The sequence below is a fragment of the Mastigoproctus giganteus genome, chromosome 2, assembly GCF_048544385.1.
Source record: "Mastigoproctus giganteus isolate SK-2022 chromosome 2, ASM4854438v1, whole genome shotgun sequence".
NCBI classification, from domain to species: domain Eukaryota; kingdom Metazoa; phylum Arthropoda; class Arachnida; order Uropygi; family Thelyphonidae; genus Mastigoproctus; species Mastigoproctus giganteus.
This window is the reverse complement of record NC_143576.1, coordinates 194,631,715-194,647,472: the sequence shown is the minus strand read 5'-3', so window position 1 is coordinate 194,647,472 and position 15,758 is coordinate 194,631,715. Positions and strand designations below refer to the sequence as shown.

General features: G+C 35.9%; 1 protein-coding gene across 4 annotated transcripts in view; it reads left to right on the top strand.

Annotated features, from left to right (window-relative positions):
• Positions 1-15,758, top strand: part of Brd7-9 (Bromodomain containing 7/9) — a 143,040-nt gene that overhangs the window by 38,137 nt on the left and 89,145 nt on the right. For all 4 annotated transcript variants that reach the window (XM_090368880.1, XM_090368879.1, XM_090368878.1 and 1 more), the window contains exon 3: positions 11,144-11,349. In XM_090368880.1, coding sequence (XP_090225006.1) covers positions 11,144-11,349 — 206 coding nt within the window. The remainder of the gene's footprint in view (positions 1-11,143; positions 11,350-15,758) is intronic.

Sequence of the window (15,758 nt, the reverse complement as noted above, 5' to 3'; positions counted from 1 at the left end):
TACTTCATTTAATTTCAGTACACTGTATCTGGAGTTTAGTGTTTTTTAATTTGTAATTAGAATTAGTTAATCCTACATGTCTTTCTTTCAAGATATTCTTTTTTCTTATTTTGTGTTTATTGGCAACAATAAAGTAAAATTATTTTCAAAAACCAAATAAAAAAATTTCATAATAAAAACCGTGGTTATTTTTTTGATGTAGTAGTAGTATCCTCTACATTATTTTTATTTGAATTTATCACCTTCTGGATCTAAATTTCAGAGATTCTTCAATTTTGATTTCTTGTAAGTCCAAATTGGACAACTGAGGTCAAGGTGCAATCTCCAACTCTGATTTTCAAAGCTATTTTCTTTCTGCTATCTATTATGAACTGTGTCTGTAATTAGTTGGAAACACAGACAAGAGATAACAGCATATACTAGAAAAAAAATTCAAAAGTATTTTGTACAATAACAGATACATTGTTTGAAGGGAGTGTCAGAAGTTAGATCTACATATGTACTCCCAGAGGCTCAAAGCTTTTCTGAAATCTAAATATATGATGTAATTATGTTTTGCATTCATATCCTTTGTCACTGCATCATAAGTCAAGCTAATAGGTCTGTAATTACTCACTTTACCATTTGAAACCCCCCCCCCCCCTTTGTGAATTGTGATACATTTGCACATTTCCAGTCCATGGAACCTCCCATGAATCCAAGGATGCTCTCATAATTATTGTTAAAGGCTGGTTTACCTCTTTATCGCTTTCCTTAATATAAGTGGATAGGTCCCTTGTACCCCCATACACCTTATTCATTTTTAACCAAATTGAAAAATATAGATTTAGGGATCTACTCCTAAAATGGCTAAATATCTTGAAACATCCCTAATTATGATAGATGCTACTTCATTTAGATACTCCCAGACTTTTGAATTAATTGACTTCTTGATGAGCTTATAAAATTAACACTGATTTCTCAAATTTAAATGAAAAAAATTTGGGGAACTTGGTATATATAGTAAACATATATTGATCTGTATATAACTACCATTAGTAGTTATATACAGATCAATATATAACTTTACTTTTGTACAAAAGTAAAAGTAAAAAAGTAAAGCAAAATTAATAGCATTAAAATACTCAATCTTCTGTAATGAGAATTATAGACCATTACAAGTGTATGAATTGTATGACTCTTAAGTCTCTTGAGTTTAATCATCAGTTTCTTACTCATCAGATTCTTTATTGTTGAACTCTTCTGCTACTCTGCTCTTTAATACAAATAAAAATGTTCAGAGAATAACCTTTGTAGTATTTTAACTTTTTAACCCCAACTCAAACATTTTTCACCTATCAGCTGGCCCCTCTGAATATAAAGTATATTTTACTTTATTAAAACTTTTGCTATGGGTCCCTGAGTTAACAAAAGTGAAAAATCTTTCTATAACATTCTGAGGTCCCATCATCATCATCGGCCATTTTCAATCCACTGCAGGATGAAGGCCTCTCCAGCAACTTTCCAGTTCCTTCTGTTTTGAGCACTGGCCATCCATTTACTACTCAAAAACTCATGAATTTCATCTATCCATCTCCGCCTTTGTATTCCAGGTTTTCTTCTAGCTCCTCTTGGGTACCATTCTGTTATTTTCTTAGTCCATCTGTCATCATGTCTTCGAGCTATGTGTCCTGCCCAAGACCATTTTAGTTCTTTAGTTTTGATAAGAATGTTCTTTACTTGAGTTTGCTGCCTAATCCATGTGTTTCTCTTCTTATCTAACAGTCTGATTCCCAATATAATTCGTTCTATTCTTCGCTGTGTAGTTCTTAGCTTCTCTTCCATTCTTTTGGTGAGTGCCCAAGTTTCACTTCCATAAGTCATGGTGGGGAGTATACATTGATTCATTATTTTACGTTTCAGACAAACTGGGATATTGCTCTTCAGTATGTGACTATATTTCCTGAATGCTATCCATCCAAAATTTATTCTTCTCTTGACTTCCAGCCATTTATCATTATTACAGCTAATAACTTGTCCCAGATAAGTATATGACTCCACCTTTTCAATTACTGCTCCTTCAATCATTATTTCCCTTTCCGTGGCATACTTCTTCATCATTACTTTTGTTTTAGCCATATTCATCTTTAGTCCAAAATCCTTACTAACTGTGCATAACTGATTAAGATTTTCCTCTAATTCTTTGGGATCATGGCTTATGACCACAATGTCATCAGCAAATCGTAAATGGTTTAGGTACTCTCCGTTCACATTGACTCCTTTCTGCGACCAGTCTAATCTTCTGAAAGCTTCCTCAAGGGCAGCAGTAAACAGCTTCGGAGATATTGTGTCTCCTTGTCGAACTCCTTTCTCGATTTTAAATTTGCTACTGTCTTTGTCTAGTCTGATAAAGGATGTAGCACTCTCATATATTTTCTTCAAAATCATAATATATGGAGTATCTATGCCTTGTCTTTCCAGTGCCCGAAACATTGCCTTATGCTGTATGGAGTCAAATGCCTTTTCATAATCCACAAATGCCAGGCATAATGGTGTTTCAATGATACCTAATTTTTACAAACTTTTACAACTCTGTTCTCATTTTGAGAGGTTGATAGATATCCACTTCTTTGAACATTGCAAATACACTGGTACAACTTAACATCACTGTAAACAGTTTTTAAACTTTCATGCATTTCTGTTGCAGATTTTTCTAGTTTAAAGCAAAATATGATATTTGTTCATTGATCCATCGAAATTGTGACATGGAATGTAAATGCTACTAATGAAACTGGTTGTTACTTGCAATCTGTGAGCCTACTGGACAACCTCTGTACCACCATCTGTTGAAGGAAGTTTGAACTACAACTTACCACTTCCATTCACAGTCGAACTTTCCTATAACGAATTCGATAAATCCAGCGAAAAAATTCGTTATAGAGAAATTTCGTTATACAGAGGATATATTTTTTATTAGAAAATGAAAACAAATGTATTTTATTTCAAAAACACTTATTTAAATTACGTTTACACAATTTTCACTGGTAAGTATCACAAATTTTAAAAAATATAATTTTCGTTTGCACAGTACAATTAAAAAATGTCTGATTCTCAAAGAAAACCTCACATTTGTTCAGAGCATTAAAAACATTATCAGGAACATTTTCGCAAAATGTAGACCCATACGAACCGTTTTAAAAGTGTGAATCATTTCTTCGCGAGTTGGCTTTTTTACGGGTTGTTCTGATGCGTCTTCAGCGTCATCGTTAATTTCTTTGTGATCATGGTCACGTCTAACACTGTTCAGCAGTATTTCATCTTCATTTGGATGTTCTGTTGTAGTCAGATCTTGATCTACATAAACATAACTATCCAGTGTTATTTCATTTTTGATGTTTCCGGAAGATTCTAATAATGTCCAAAAGTGTTTCAGTTGTGAAAGGGGCAGTTCATCTTGTTCGTCCAGTTGTTGCTCGACTTCTGTATTCAATGCAAATCCCGCTTTCGAAAAACAATTTTGAATAGTGTATTCAATGACATTGTTTGTCCAAACTTTTGCCAGTTCAGAGATGCAATCTCTAAGGTTAATTGTAACCTCCAAGTTTCTATTTCCTGATAACGCATTGACAATTTTCATTATTATTCTCTTTCGATAATGAAATTTAAAATTTTTAATAATGCCTTGGTCCATTGGCTGGAGTTTTGACGTTACGTTTGGTGGTAAAAACAACAAGTTCACACTTGGCAGAAATACTGGCAGGATGTGCTCGGATAGTTGTCAGTTACCAACATGATTTTCCTTTTTTCTTTTGTTACATGCTTGTCTAGTTTTAATATCCATTCTTCAGAAATATCACTTGCCATCCATGCTTTTTTATTAAAGGTGTAGTCAACTTCCAAAGATTTTGTGCCTCTAAAACATCTTGGGTTTTTTGATTTTCCGATGACTAAAAGTCTTAATTTTTCACTTCCTGTCATATTTGCTCCAACTAGCACAGTGATTCTTTCTTTGCTTTGTTTTCCCCTAAAACATTTATCATCCTTAAAAGCAAGTGTTCTATTTGGTAAACATTTAAAGAATAAACCCATTTCGTCAGCATTAAAAACATTCTTAGGTTCATATTCTTCCAAAATCTTTAAGGTATTGTTCCTCCAACTATTGCAGTCTTCTTCACTTCTTCTACATTAACACTTTCTCCACAAATAACGTTTTCCACAATTCTGTGGCACTTCTTAAATTTATCTAGACACCCAGTGCTCGCATTAAAATCTGTATGTCCAAGGGACTGTGCAAATTTCAGAGCTTGTTGCTTTTGAGCCCGATATTGGTATATTCTTTTCACATATCATTTGCACCCATTTTAGAACAGCTTTATCAACATCTTTGTATAAACACAACTTAATTCACTTCTTGTCTGCTCCTCCTTCAATTGCATTTAAAATTGATTCTCAATTTTTTTAAAATCATAGGTAAACTGCTTGCAGGTATGCCATATTTCTCTGCAACATCTTTTTTCTTAAAACCCTGGTCAATATCATAACAATCTTTGCTTTATCATTAATACTTTAAACACTTTGTCTTCGACACTGTTTCTGCAATTGTAAAATTTCCTGGACTGCAGCTCTCGCCGTTACGTACACCGCAAACTTCGCTGCACTGGCCATATAGTGAATTGTTAGTACCGCCTACTCAATGACGTTCGCTTGCCAATTCAACAGTATCATGTGACCTTTGCTATCAGTCACTTTGAAGAAATATACGACTTTGTGAATTTCTTTTATTTTGCTTTCATTTGTATATAAAAAAAAAAATACAAGAGCATATAGCCTATGTGATTGGTGACAAATTGTTTTAAAAGAACGAAATAAAAAAAAAAAAAAAAAAAAATCATGAAAACCATCTACTGGGAGTCCAGTTAGATTGAGAATGGACATATCATATAATGATTGACAGGAAGGTCACGTGGTACAGTTGGTGAGAAGCGAATGTCACTCAGTAGGCGTTACTAAAAACCAACTATGGTAGCATTCTATGTATTGCCACTGCAGCAGCAGCATGCTAAAGGTTTACTGTAGTGAATCTAGTTTTCCCCTTAGCCAACATCAATTTACAAATCTGCCCTATTTATTGTAAAGTTTATGACCACTTTTAAGAAAACCCATTTGGTTTTATAACTGTAACAAAAATGAAACAAAGACCCTCCTATGGGCGTCAATGGCCACAAGTGTTCACTAAAAGGATGATTATTTAATTCCAGATGCTAATGCGCAATTTCGGACGGAAGGAATGCTTAAATCTTCAAAAATGCTTTTACTAATTTTTTTTAAAAATTCGTAAATTTTTATTAATCCCATATAGCGAAGACTAACACTTTGCTATATGGGATTAATTTTACTTGTAATTTCGTTTCAAGGTGCAGTGTTTTGCAAAAACATTTGTAATATAGAGAACTTCGTTAAATAGAAGTTCGTAATAGAGAAGTTCCACTGTATTTTAAAACTCATCAGACATGACTGCAACAGCACCATTTCTTGAACTTGATTGCCACACCTCATATGTAGACATCTGGTAATCATTCAGTGTCAGATTTATTTTTGTGTGCATTTGAAGAGTATTTATTTTATCACTACTTCTGAGTGTGAAAAAATCAAGTTTAGAACATCATTCAAGAATGAAATTTTTTCAATGCTTAAATTTGCTTCTCAAACTTTGGAAATGTGTGAAGTTTATGGAGAGTATTCTCTATCTTACACTACTATAGTTGAATGGCATTGTAGCTGAAGGAAGAAGTGTAGCAGATATTGACTGTGCTGGTTGATCTTTAAATTCTTGTACTCCCAAAAAAAAAAAAAAAAAGAGAATTCTGGCTGTTTCACAGGTGAACAAGTATTTTTATTGGAGTGGGGAGGATATGCATAATTTGTCATTAGCAGTGACAAATGATGCAAGAAAGTAAACTTTGTACAGCATCAGCAAAAAAAAAACTTCCCATTTCAACCATCAATTCCCTCCCCCTCCAATAGTTTGAGTTCAGATGGAAGTTTGTTCCAGCAATCAACCACCTGCTGGCTAAAGGCAAACTTCCGCACATCTATTCTGCAACCATCCTTCCTCAGTTTGAATTTGTGCCCTCTTTGTGTTTGGTCTGAGCAAGAGTAAGAATTCTATCAGCATTGGGCTTATTCCATCCATCCATTCAAAGCCTTGTTAAATTACCTAGGTCTTTGGGCACTGATTCCAAATCTCTTATTTTCCTCTAGAACATCTAGTTTTTGTGATGAGACCAATTATATGAGCATAATGGACAATAATAATAATATAATTATTATTATCATTTATACATTCATATTTATATAATTGTTTGAATCTGATAGATTACCGAAACACATTTATCATCATGCCTCAAAAGTGTAAAAATTGCCCCAACAAATTTTGCTGTATGTGTGCAGCTCTTTCCTAACTAAATCACAGTGGGTATTCAGAAAACCTGGCATATACAGTCATGACAGATATTTGGATAATTTACGAATTATGCTTTGGTGACCTTATCAAGATGATACCAGTTAGGTGACCAGAATAAGGTGTGGGCACAATGTTATTTTGTACTGTTTGTTTGAATGAATTACGCGACTCATTTAACAAAAGGAAAAAGTTGTTGTTTAATTTAATTATTTAATGTATTTAAAATAATTTAATTATTTTATTATAAATTGTTTTGACTAAGATCCAATAGATTACTGAAACATATTTATCATCCTGTCTCAAAAGTGTAAAAATGGCCCAACAAATTTTGCTGTACGTGTGCAGCTCTTTCCTAACTAAATCAGTGGGGGAAGCCACTGTGATTCACGTAAAATTCATGATATGGGGGGAGCCAAAAGGCCATGGTAGTATTGTTACTTTTCGGATGTGAATGTAACTGGATTTTCAGCAAAGAATAAGTACAAGATTGTTTATTTACCTGAACTTGGATTCAGCAATGAGACCATTCCCTCACTATGACAATTTGCCAATATGGTACCTCCACAACATGGACTAGATTCTTTAGAAGATGAAACGGAATGCAATGAAAGGGCAATTGGAAGAGACCCGAGAACAAAGCCAGTCCTGAATACAAATGCGACAGAAACTTCAGAGCTATGGCTCTGGAGTGTGCTATAGGCCTATATATGAGTGTGCTATAGGCCTAATGACTCTGATGAGTATAATAAGAAACTGTACAGGGAAATAGTGGGCCAATAAATCAGAGTCTTATAATGGGGGATTTTAATTTCCCAGATATTGACTGGAATTTGTGGGTTGGTCACTCATACACTAGCAAGGCTTTTGTGGATTTATTGGATGATTGTTTTCTACATCGGCATGTTCGGGAGGCAACTAGAAGGAGTAATACTCTTGACCTGATTATCAGTAGTGATTCTTCATGCATTAAGAATCTGCAGATAAAGGAACCACTAGGTGGCAGTGATCACAGTGTGCTGAAGTGGAATTTACTCAAAGAGGTAACTACTATCAGGGGTAAAGGGAAGGGTTTTTGCTTTTGTAAAGGCGACTACGATGGTCTGAGACAGTATTTAAATTCTATACAGTGGGACCAAATGATGATGTTACCAACAGCAAATTTAAAACGAGAAGCATTAAAAGAACTTATCTTGGAAGCTACTAGGCTTTACATACCAACTAAGAAATATTGTTCAAGGTTTAGGCCTAAATGGATGTCAGATGAACAACAAAAAAAATATGGCAGAGAAGAAGAATGCATGGGATACATATAAATTAATGGGTGACATGGAAGCCTATGATAGATATAAGCTGGTCTGTAACCAAGTCACAAAGGAGATTAGGCAGGCAAAAGCAGATTATGAGAAATCCTTGGCAAAGGATGCAAAGAAAAACAGAAAATAGTTCTTTACCTACGTAAACTCTAGAAGGAAAGGGATGAATCAGATTGGTCCACTGGATATTGATGGTTGAACAGTTGAGGATCTTGCTCAGGTGGCTAACAAACTAAATGAGTATTTTGCATCTACATTCACACATGAGGAGTTATTCAGAAAAGGGAATGCCAGAAGTGAAGTAAACTCTGGCAGTGAGTTAGATGATTTTGTAATAACTGAGAAGAAAGTAGAGGAGAAATTGTTGAGGATAAACATAAAAATGGCACCCAGGGTGGATGGGATCTATCCAGTTATATTAAAGGAGGCAGCAAAGGAAGTAAGCAAACCCTTAGCAATAATTATGAGAGCTTCTTTGGACTCAGGGGAGTTACACATAGACTGGAGATGTGCAAATGTGACCCCAATTCACAAAGGAAGATCAAAGGCTGACACAAGTAATTATAGACCTGTGAGTTTAACTTCTATTTCAGAAAAATTAATGGAGGCACTGGTTAAAGAAACACTGCAGGATCATCTAGACAAGACTTCAGTTATAGCTCGGACACTTAGTTGCTAATGCTCCTAAAAAAAAAAACCAAATAACAAATAAATAATATAGCTCGAACACAGCATGGTTTTGTTAAGGGAAAGTCTTGCCCGACCAATTTGATTGGATACTATGATGCAGTCACAAAAGAACTGGATCCAGGGAATAACTTTGATATTATATATTTGGATCTTAGAAAGGCTTTTGATACTGTTGCACATGGAAGACTGCTGCACAAATTGGAGCTGTGTGGCATTGGAGGCAAATTGCTTCTATGGATAAAGGGATGGTTGGGGGGGGGGGAAGACAGCGGTAATCAATGGACACTGCTCATCGTGGACTAATGTTATTAGTGGAGTCCCTCAGGGTTCAGTGTTGGGTCAATTGTTGTTTTCTGTATTTATAAATGATATTGATGATGGTATATCAAGCTTAATGTCCAAGTTTGCAGACGATACAAAGGACAAAGGTTGGGAGGGTTGTTAAGGACATTACGGACGCTATGCTGCTGCAACAGGATCTGGAAAGTTGAGCAGATGGGCTGAGAGGTGGCAAATGAAGTTTAAAATTGACAAATGTAAAGTACTACATATGGGAAACAGTAACCCCAGAGCAACGTATCAACTCTGTGCTACTACACTGACAGTGGTAGAGAATGAAAAGATCCTGGGGGTAATTGTGCAGGCAGATATGAAGTTCTTTGAGTAGAGCAGACGGGCTGCAAGAGTAGCTCATGGTGTCTTGTCAATGATATACAGGAATTTTTCTAGCAGGGATAAGGAGGTGATTATTCCCTTGTATAAGGCAATGGTTAGGCCACACCTTGAGTACTGTATACAGGTCTGGAGGCCTCATTTCAAGAAGGATGTAGAGCTGCTGGAACGAGTACAGAGAAGGGCAACAAAATTAGTGAATGGAACAAAGGGTTGCTCTTACGAAGAATGGCTTAAGTTTTGCAAATTACAGTGTCTGGCAACTAGGCACTGGCGAGGTGATCTGATAGAGGTGTATAAAGCTTTGAATGGTTTGAGCATGCTCAATGCTGATGGGATTCTTCCTCTTGCTCAGAATAATCACCTGAGAGGGCATAAATTCAAATTGAGGAAAGACAGATGGTAGGATAGATGTGCAGAAATTTGCCTTTAGCCAGTGGGTAGTTGATTGGTGGAACAGACTTCCATCCCTTGTTGTTGAAGTTGATAGCCTAAATAAATTTAAGGCTCAGCTGGACAGGTAGTTCGAACGAACATTGGGCTGATGCTGCATAAGCTTGCTTTCTTGCATCATATGCCTCTACTAATGCTAATGCTAACCTCTACCTGGTTGAACACCAAGGAGTCTTGTTGCTTCAGATTTTGCAATCATTTTGCAAACAGCACAAACAGTCATAGGTCCACATGGGCCTTATGCACTTCCGACGCTGGAATTCTCTGATAGCCGCAGCTGCATTGTTGCTGTTCTGATAGTACAATTTCACTAATAGTGCATTTTCCTGCAACTTGTTGGCATTGCTGCTGTAGTGCAGGCAATCGTTTACTGTATGATTTTGAAGAGACTGCTTTGCTTTTATGTGGTACAGTAGAGCGGTGTAGTGGTCCTGTGGCAATAATTTACGATAATGCAAATAACTTATGTTATTTGCATAATCGTAACTAAGATAGTTACGCACCATACAGTGACAAATTTTGTAACAATTTTTTTTTTTTTCCCCAATAAATGGCGAGCGCATTCTGTATTGTACCTGTTGTCCAAATTTCTCTTCAGTACGAGCCTTAGAACTCGCTCCAGAGCCCTCACATAGGGATACTTTAATTTTAACAACCCTGTACTTTGCCAAAAAAAAAAAATAAATAAATAATAATTAATGATGCAGATCAGGGGTAAATGCCATACTTGAGGAATACTAAAGTTCATACAATTTTTTTTGTGTTTGGTAGCCAATGTACATTCAAAAATGAAGCTCAGCCATTTCAGAAGTTAGCACTCAACATAGAATAGTTGTTTGTTTCATATAGAAGCATTGGTTCAGATTTTGAAGATATATATTATTCAAGAAATCAAGAAGCTGAAAGTGTATTGAAGAATAATGTTAGGGTTGCTAATATGGACTATAAATATTTAAAAAAAAAAAAAAAAAGTGTAAACTTCTATAGTGTGCCAATTTTAGGTGGAGGTAGTTGTGTTCCCCTATGAGCTATACTGGGGTTTTTAATCTGACCAACATACACATTGGCCTACAAATGCACACTTGAATACAGACATAATACATTTCAAACCATATTGAACTGGAGTACCTTGAGAAGTGGTTTAATGTAGTGTATGCATCGAAAATTCCTAGAAAGAAGGAAGGTGGCATCTGTTGTCTTTTCACTTAGACAAGTTAGATTTCACCATAGTACAGAAGCCTGTGGTTAACCAGTGTGAAGAAGCATTTCTAATGTATCTGACTACTGTGAATGCTCCTGATGTACTGGAGTGTCCCTTTAGGGTTCTGTTATGATCTAATCTTAGAAGAAAAATAATACTAGTAATAAACTGAAAACTTTTTTTTTTTTTTTTTTTGAAATGTAGAGGATGCTGCTTTCATATGTTTGTACCAATGAAGATTAGAAGTTAAGTTTATTCCAAAGAAAAATACTGAGATGCAAATTTTCAGAACAGTTGCTTAAATATTATTTTTTAGAAGTTTGTAAAGTTAAAAGATAATGCTGTTTGTTTGATTGTCATTTCCTCTTACAGGAAAAAAGAAAACGGGATCATGATGGTCATATGAATGCAAGTAGTCATGATATCAGTCGGGAGCCTCCTCATAAGCGACCAATACTAGAAGAAGTTGCACCCTGTGAAAGACCTCTACGAGATCCACGCACATGTACATTGAAGAAGAAAACCTTAAAATCACCTCTACAAATGCTTTTATATTATCTGTTGAAAAAGCTACAGTTGTAAGTATTTTATTTATTCAACATATAAATAATGATAGAATATTAAGAACATCATGATTATTTAAAAAAACTTTTTTGAAAATGATTTTTTTATTATTTTTATTTTTTTTTATTTTTACATCAAGTTGAACTTTTAGCATTAGCAGAGGCATTTGATGCAAGAAAGCAAGCTTATGCAGCATCAGCCAAAAAAAAAAAAAAAACCCACTTCCACTTCACCCCTCTGTTCGTTCAAAATACCTGTCCAGCTGAGCCTTAAACTTATTTAGGCTATCAACCTCCACCACAAGGGATGGAAGTCTGTTCCACCAACCAACCACCCGCTGGCTAAAGGCAAATTTCCGCACGTCTATCCTACATCTGTCTTTCCTCAATTTGAATTTATGCCCTCTCAGGTGATTTTTCTGAGCTAGAGGAAGAATCCCATCAGCATTGAGCATGCTTAAACCATTCAAGGCTTTATACACCTATCAGATCACCTCGCTGGTGCCTAGTCTCCAGACACTGTAATTTGCAAAACTTAAGCCTTTCTTCGTAAGAGCACCCCTTTGTTCCATTCACTAATCTTGTTGCCCTTCTCTGTACTCGTTCCAGCAGCTCTACATCCTTCTTGAAATGAGGCCTCCAGACCTGTATACAGTACTCTAGGTGTGGCCTGACCATTGCCTTATACAATGGAATAATCATCTCCTTATCCCTGCTGGAAAAATTCCTGTATATCATTGACAATACTCCATGAGCTACTCTTGCAGCCCGTCTGCACTGCTCAGAGAACTTCATATCTGCCTGCACAACCACCCCAAGTCCCTTTCATTCTCTACCACTGTCGGTGTAGTACCACAGAGTTGATACGTTGCTCTGGGGTTGCTGGTTCCCATGTGTAGTACTTTACATTTGTCAATGTTAAACTTCATTTGCCACCTCTCAGCCCATCTGCTCAACCTTTCCAGATCCTGTTGCAGCAGCATAGTGTCAGTACTGTCCTTGACAACCCTGCCAACCTTTGTATCATCTGCAAACTTGGACATTAAGCTTGATATACAATCATCAATATCATTTATAAATACAGAAAACAATAATGGACCCAACACTGAGCCCTGAGGGACTCCACTAATAACATTAGTCCACGATGAGCAGTGTCCATTGATTACCACTCTCTGTCTTCTCCCCCTCAACCACCCCTTTATCCATAGCAGCAATTTGCCTCCAATGTCACACTGCTCCAATTTGTGTAGCAGTCTTCCATGTGCAACAGTATCAAAAGCCTTTCTAAGATCCAAGTATATAATATCAAAGTTATTCCCTGCATCCAGTTCTTTTGTGACTGCATCATAGTATCCAATCAAGTTGGTCAGGCAAGACTTCCCCTTAACAAAACCATGCTGTGTCTGAGCTATAACTGAAGTCTTGTCTAAATGATCAACTTATTTTGTTCTGTTTCAACCTAAAGATTTTTTCTTGTTTTAGCAGGTTATCATTTTGTTCTTTATGCTGGCAAAGTGATGTTTAATAATCACTTTTCACTTCAGGAGACTTATTTTTTTTGTACTGGTTTTTTTCACTGATTCACTATTTTTAGTTTTGTTTTAATGTATTACAATAAAATCCCATTACAATAAATGACATGTTAGTAAAAGAAAGTTTGCTATAATAAAAAAAATATATTTCTAGGTCCCAGCTGACTTCCCATATTATTAGAAATCTTTTTATTTATTTATTAAATCAGTTTATTTAACCAATAAATATGGGCTACACCCCTTAAACAGCCATTCAGCCAGGAGGGTGATCAGAAATACAATTAATTATTTACGTTATATATAAACAAACAAGTTTACATTATATATAAAACATAGAAATCAATTTTTACAAACAATAGATTTCATGAGGTCCACTTAAATAACTGCCATAAATAAGAATTATTTACACTCTCCTAGGTCTTCCTCTTCTCCTTTTTCCAGGAGGTATCCATTCCAGGATAGCCTTTGGATATCCTTTAGATGGTAGTGACCTCCAGAAATGAGCTTTAGTAAAATGTGAGCTCGCGTGGAAGTAGCAGATTTAAAGTAAACAATTTAAAAATTTTGGAGCAATTTTAGCAGCAGGAGTCAGGGACAAACCTGGAGACATCTTGGTACCTTGTTTCTGAGATTTTTCCACTGGATTGTAGATGTCACAGCTCCATCCACATGAAAGTTTCCTGCAGTTTCTCTGATCTGTATACTTTTCAAGTCACAGAATTTGTCTAGATCAATCGCTAGTCTGTTGATCAGCTAAAATATGTTTCCAGGAAAAATTACTTGTACTGGTTGTCTAAATTGTCTAGCTCTGATTGAAGAGGAAGCTGAGGGTCAACCTGGTAGTGTCCTGCTGTCCCGGGAGGTGTGATGATATCGTTGATTCTCGGGACATCGAAGCATCTGGTTTTTAGTTTCACAAGTGTTAGAATATTTTGGGCAGCAATCATCTGCTGTTTCCAAGGCATCACGTCTTCTAAATTTGAGTACTGCACCAATCTTGAAATGGTATACTGTCTCCCTGTTATTCTATTTTTGATGAAATAGTTTTTAAGAAAGATTCAGTATAGAAAAATATTTTCAAAGCCCATCTATGATTAAAATGTACTGGTTTACAATGAAGGAAAAATTTTATTGTAAAACTCCAATCGAATTTTCATAATAATGCTGGTGTTGGGAGGGGGAGTTAAATGTTAAAAACAAAATTGATATTGACGTATTAATATGGGAAATGTACCAATAAGTTATAATACCATACTGTATTTCTGAATGTGTGATATTTCTTATAATAAAATATGCTTTCAAAATAACATTGCTTTTATAAGCATATATGAACATATTTTATAGAAAGCAAACAACATAAAACACACTCACTGTAATGGATATTGGAAACAAACATCTTTCTTCCTTATTCAACATAAATGAAATACTAACATGTTTTCTATTAGAGTTGAGCATCAGATAGCCCAATTATTAATGACAGTGCTTTTTATCTCAGAAGCTTAAAAACTGTATGTTGTCTTTGATGAATTGATTACCAAGAACACTTATTATGAGATTACAAAGGAAAAAGAAGTCTGCAGGTGCAAGAATGAATTTTAAATTTGCAGAAAATAATTATTCGCTTGACTAATTGTGTTACAAAGAGCTATATGACCATTGAAAGGTTTAGAGAACCATTGCTGGAATAAGTAAAACTGTACATTGGTCAGGCCATCCGATATCCAGATTTCAGAAGCATACAGAATTTTTTTTTCAAGCAGGAGTGCAGTAGCACACGCTCTTTGAGTAGACTGGGGTTCAAGCCCCTGACTGCTACATACAATCGATCTGCCAACCTGCACTGGATCAGCATGGCAGATTATGGTCCATTTCCCTCAGCATAAATTGTTGAGGAGGCTTCCATCCTGCAGTGGGTTGATAATGGGTGCAGTTTTACTGGGAAAAGTAGAACTTTAACATTTCCTAATACTGTATTTTAACTGCCAGTTTTAAGATCAACTAAATAATTTATCTTGGTTTTAATTAAGAAGTATAATAATAAATAAATAAATAAATAGATAGATATCTATTTATTTATATAAAGAATTAAAGATTTACTACTTCTTTCTGTGGATAAACTACAAGTTGTTTCCCCTCTCCCCAGTTACAGATATGGCTGCTACTGTGAGCTTCACAACGTGGCTGCCTTCCATCAAAAGTGAAAGGCAATTAGGTCTAACAACCAGAATACTAACTAGAATAATTTCATCTTCCCCCCCCCCCAGTGCATGAGGTACATGTTAGTGCAAAATCATTCTAGTGTACAGTCCACATGATTAATGATAAGCACTATCTGCACATTCCACAAGACTTCCCTTTTCTGTCTTCCCACTGACCGGGCTAGCCAGGTGGGTAAAGTGCCTGCCTGGCAACTCAAAGATTGCGGGTTCAAATCCCGCCTTGAGCTTGGATCAGAGTAAAATGCAAAAACTTTGTTAGGTGCATTGTGGCCACAGAAGCTGATACGGCAACAACTAAAAAAGGAAGATAGATTCTGTCTTCCTGTTAAGGCAGATGCTTTTAAGCTAATTAATAATATAAACTTCAGTGGGAATTCGGCATGGAATGTCAGATGGGCCATTAGTCCATCTAGTTGACTGACAATAAGCCACTTATATGAGCTGTAATAACATCAGAACTAATTCTTGCCACAGTAGTAGTAGTTAGTTAGTTATTTTGTTTTTTAGGAGCATTAGCAACTAAGGCCATATTGCTCCGAGAATATGCGGTGGTCATTCCCTGATCTTTCCGCATCCTCCGTATTTGGTGGTGATGGGCTCGAACCCCAGTGTAATCAAGAAGCGTGTGCTACACACTGCTGCTCCTTCCCACCTGGCTACGGAGGCGCCAGTA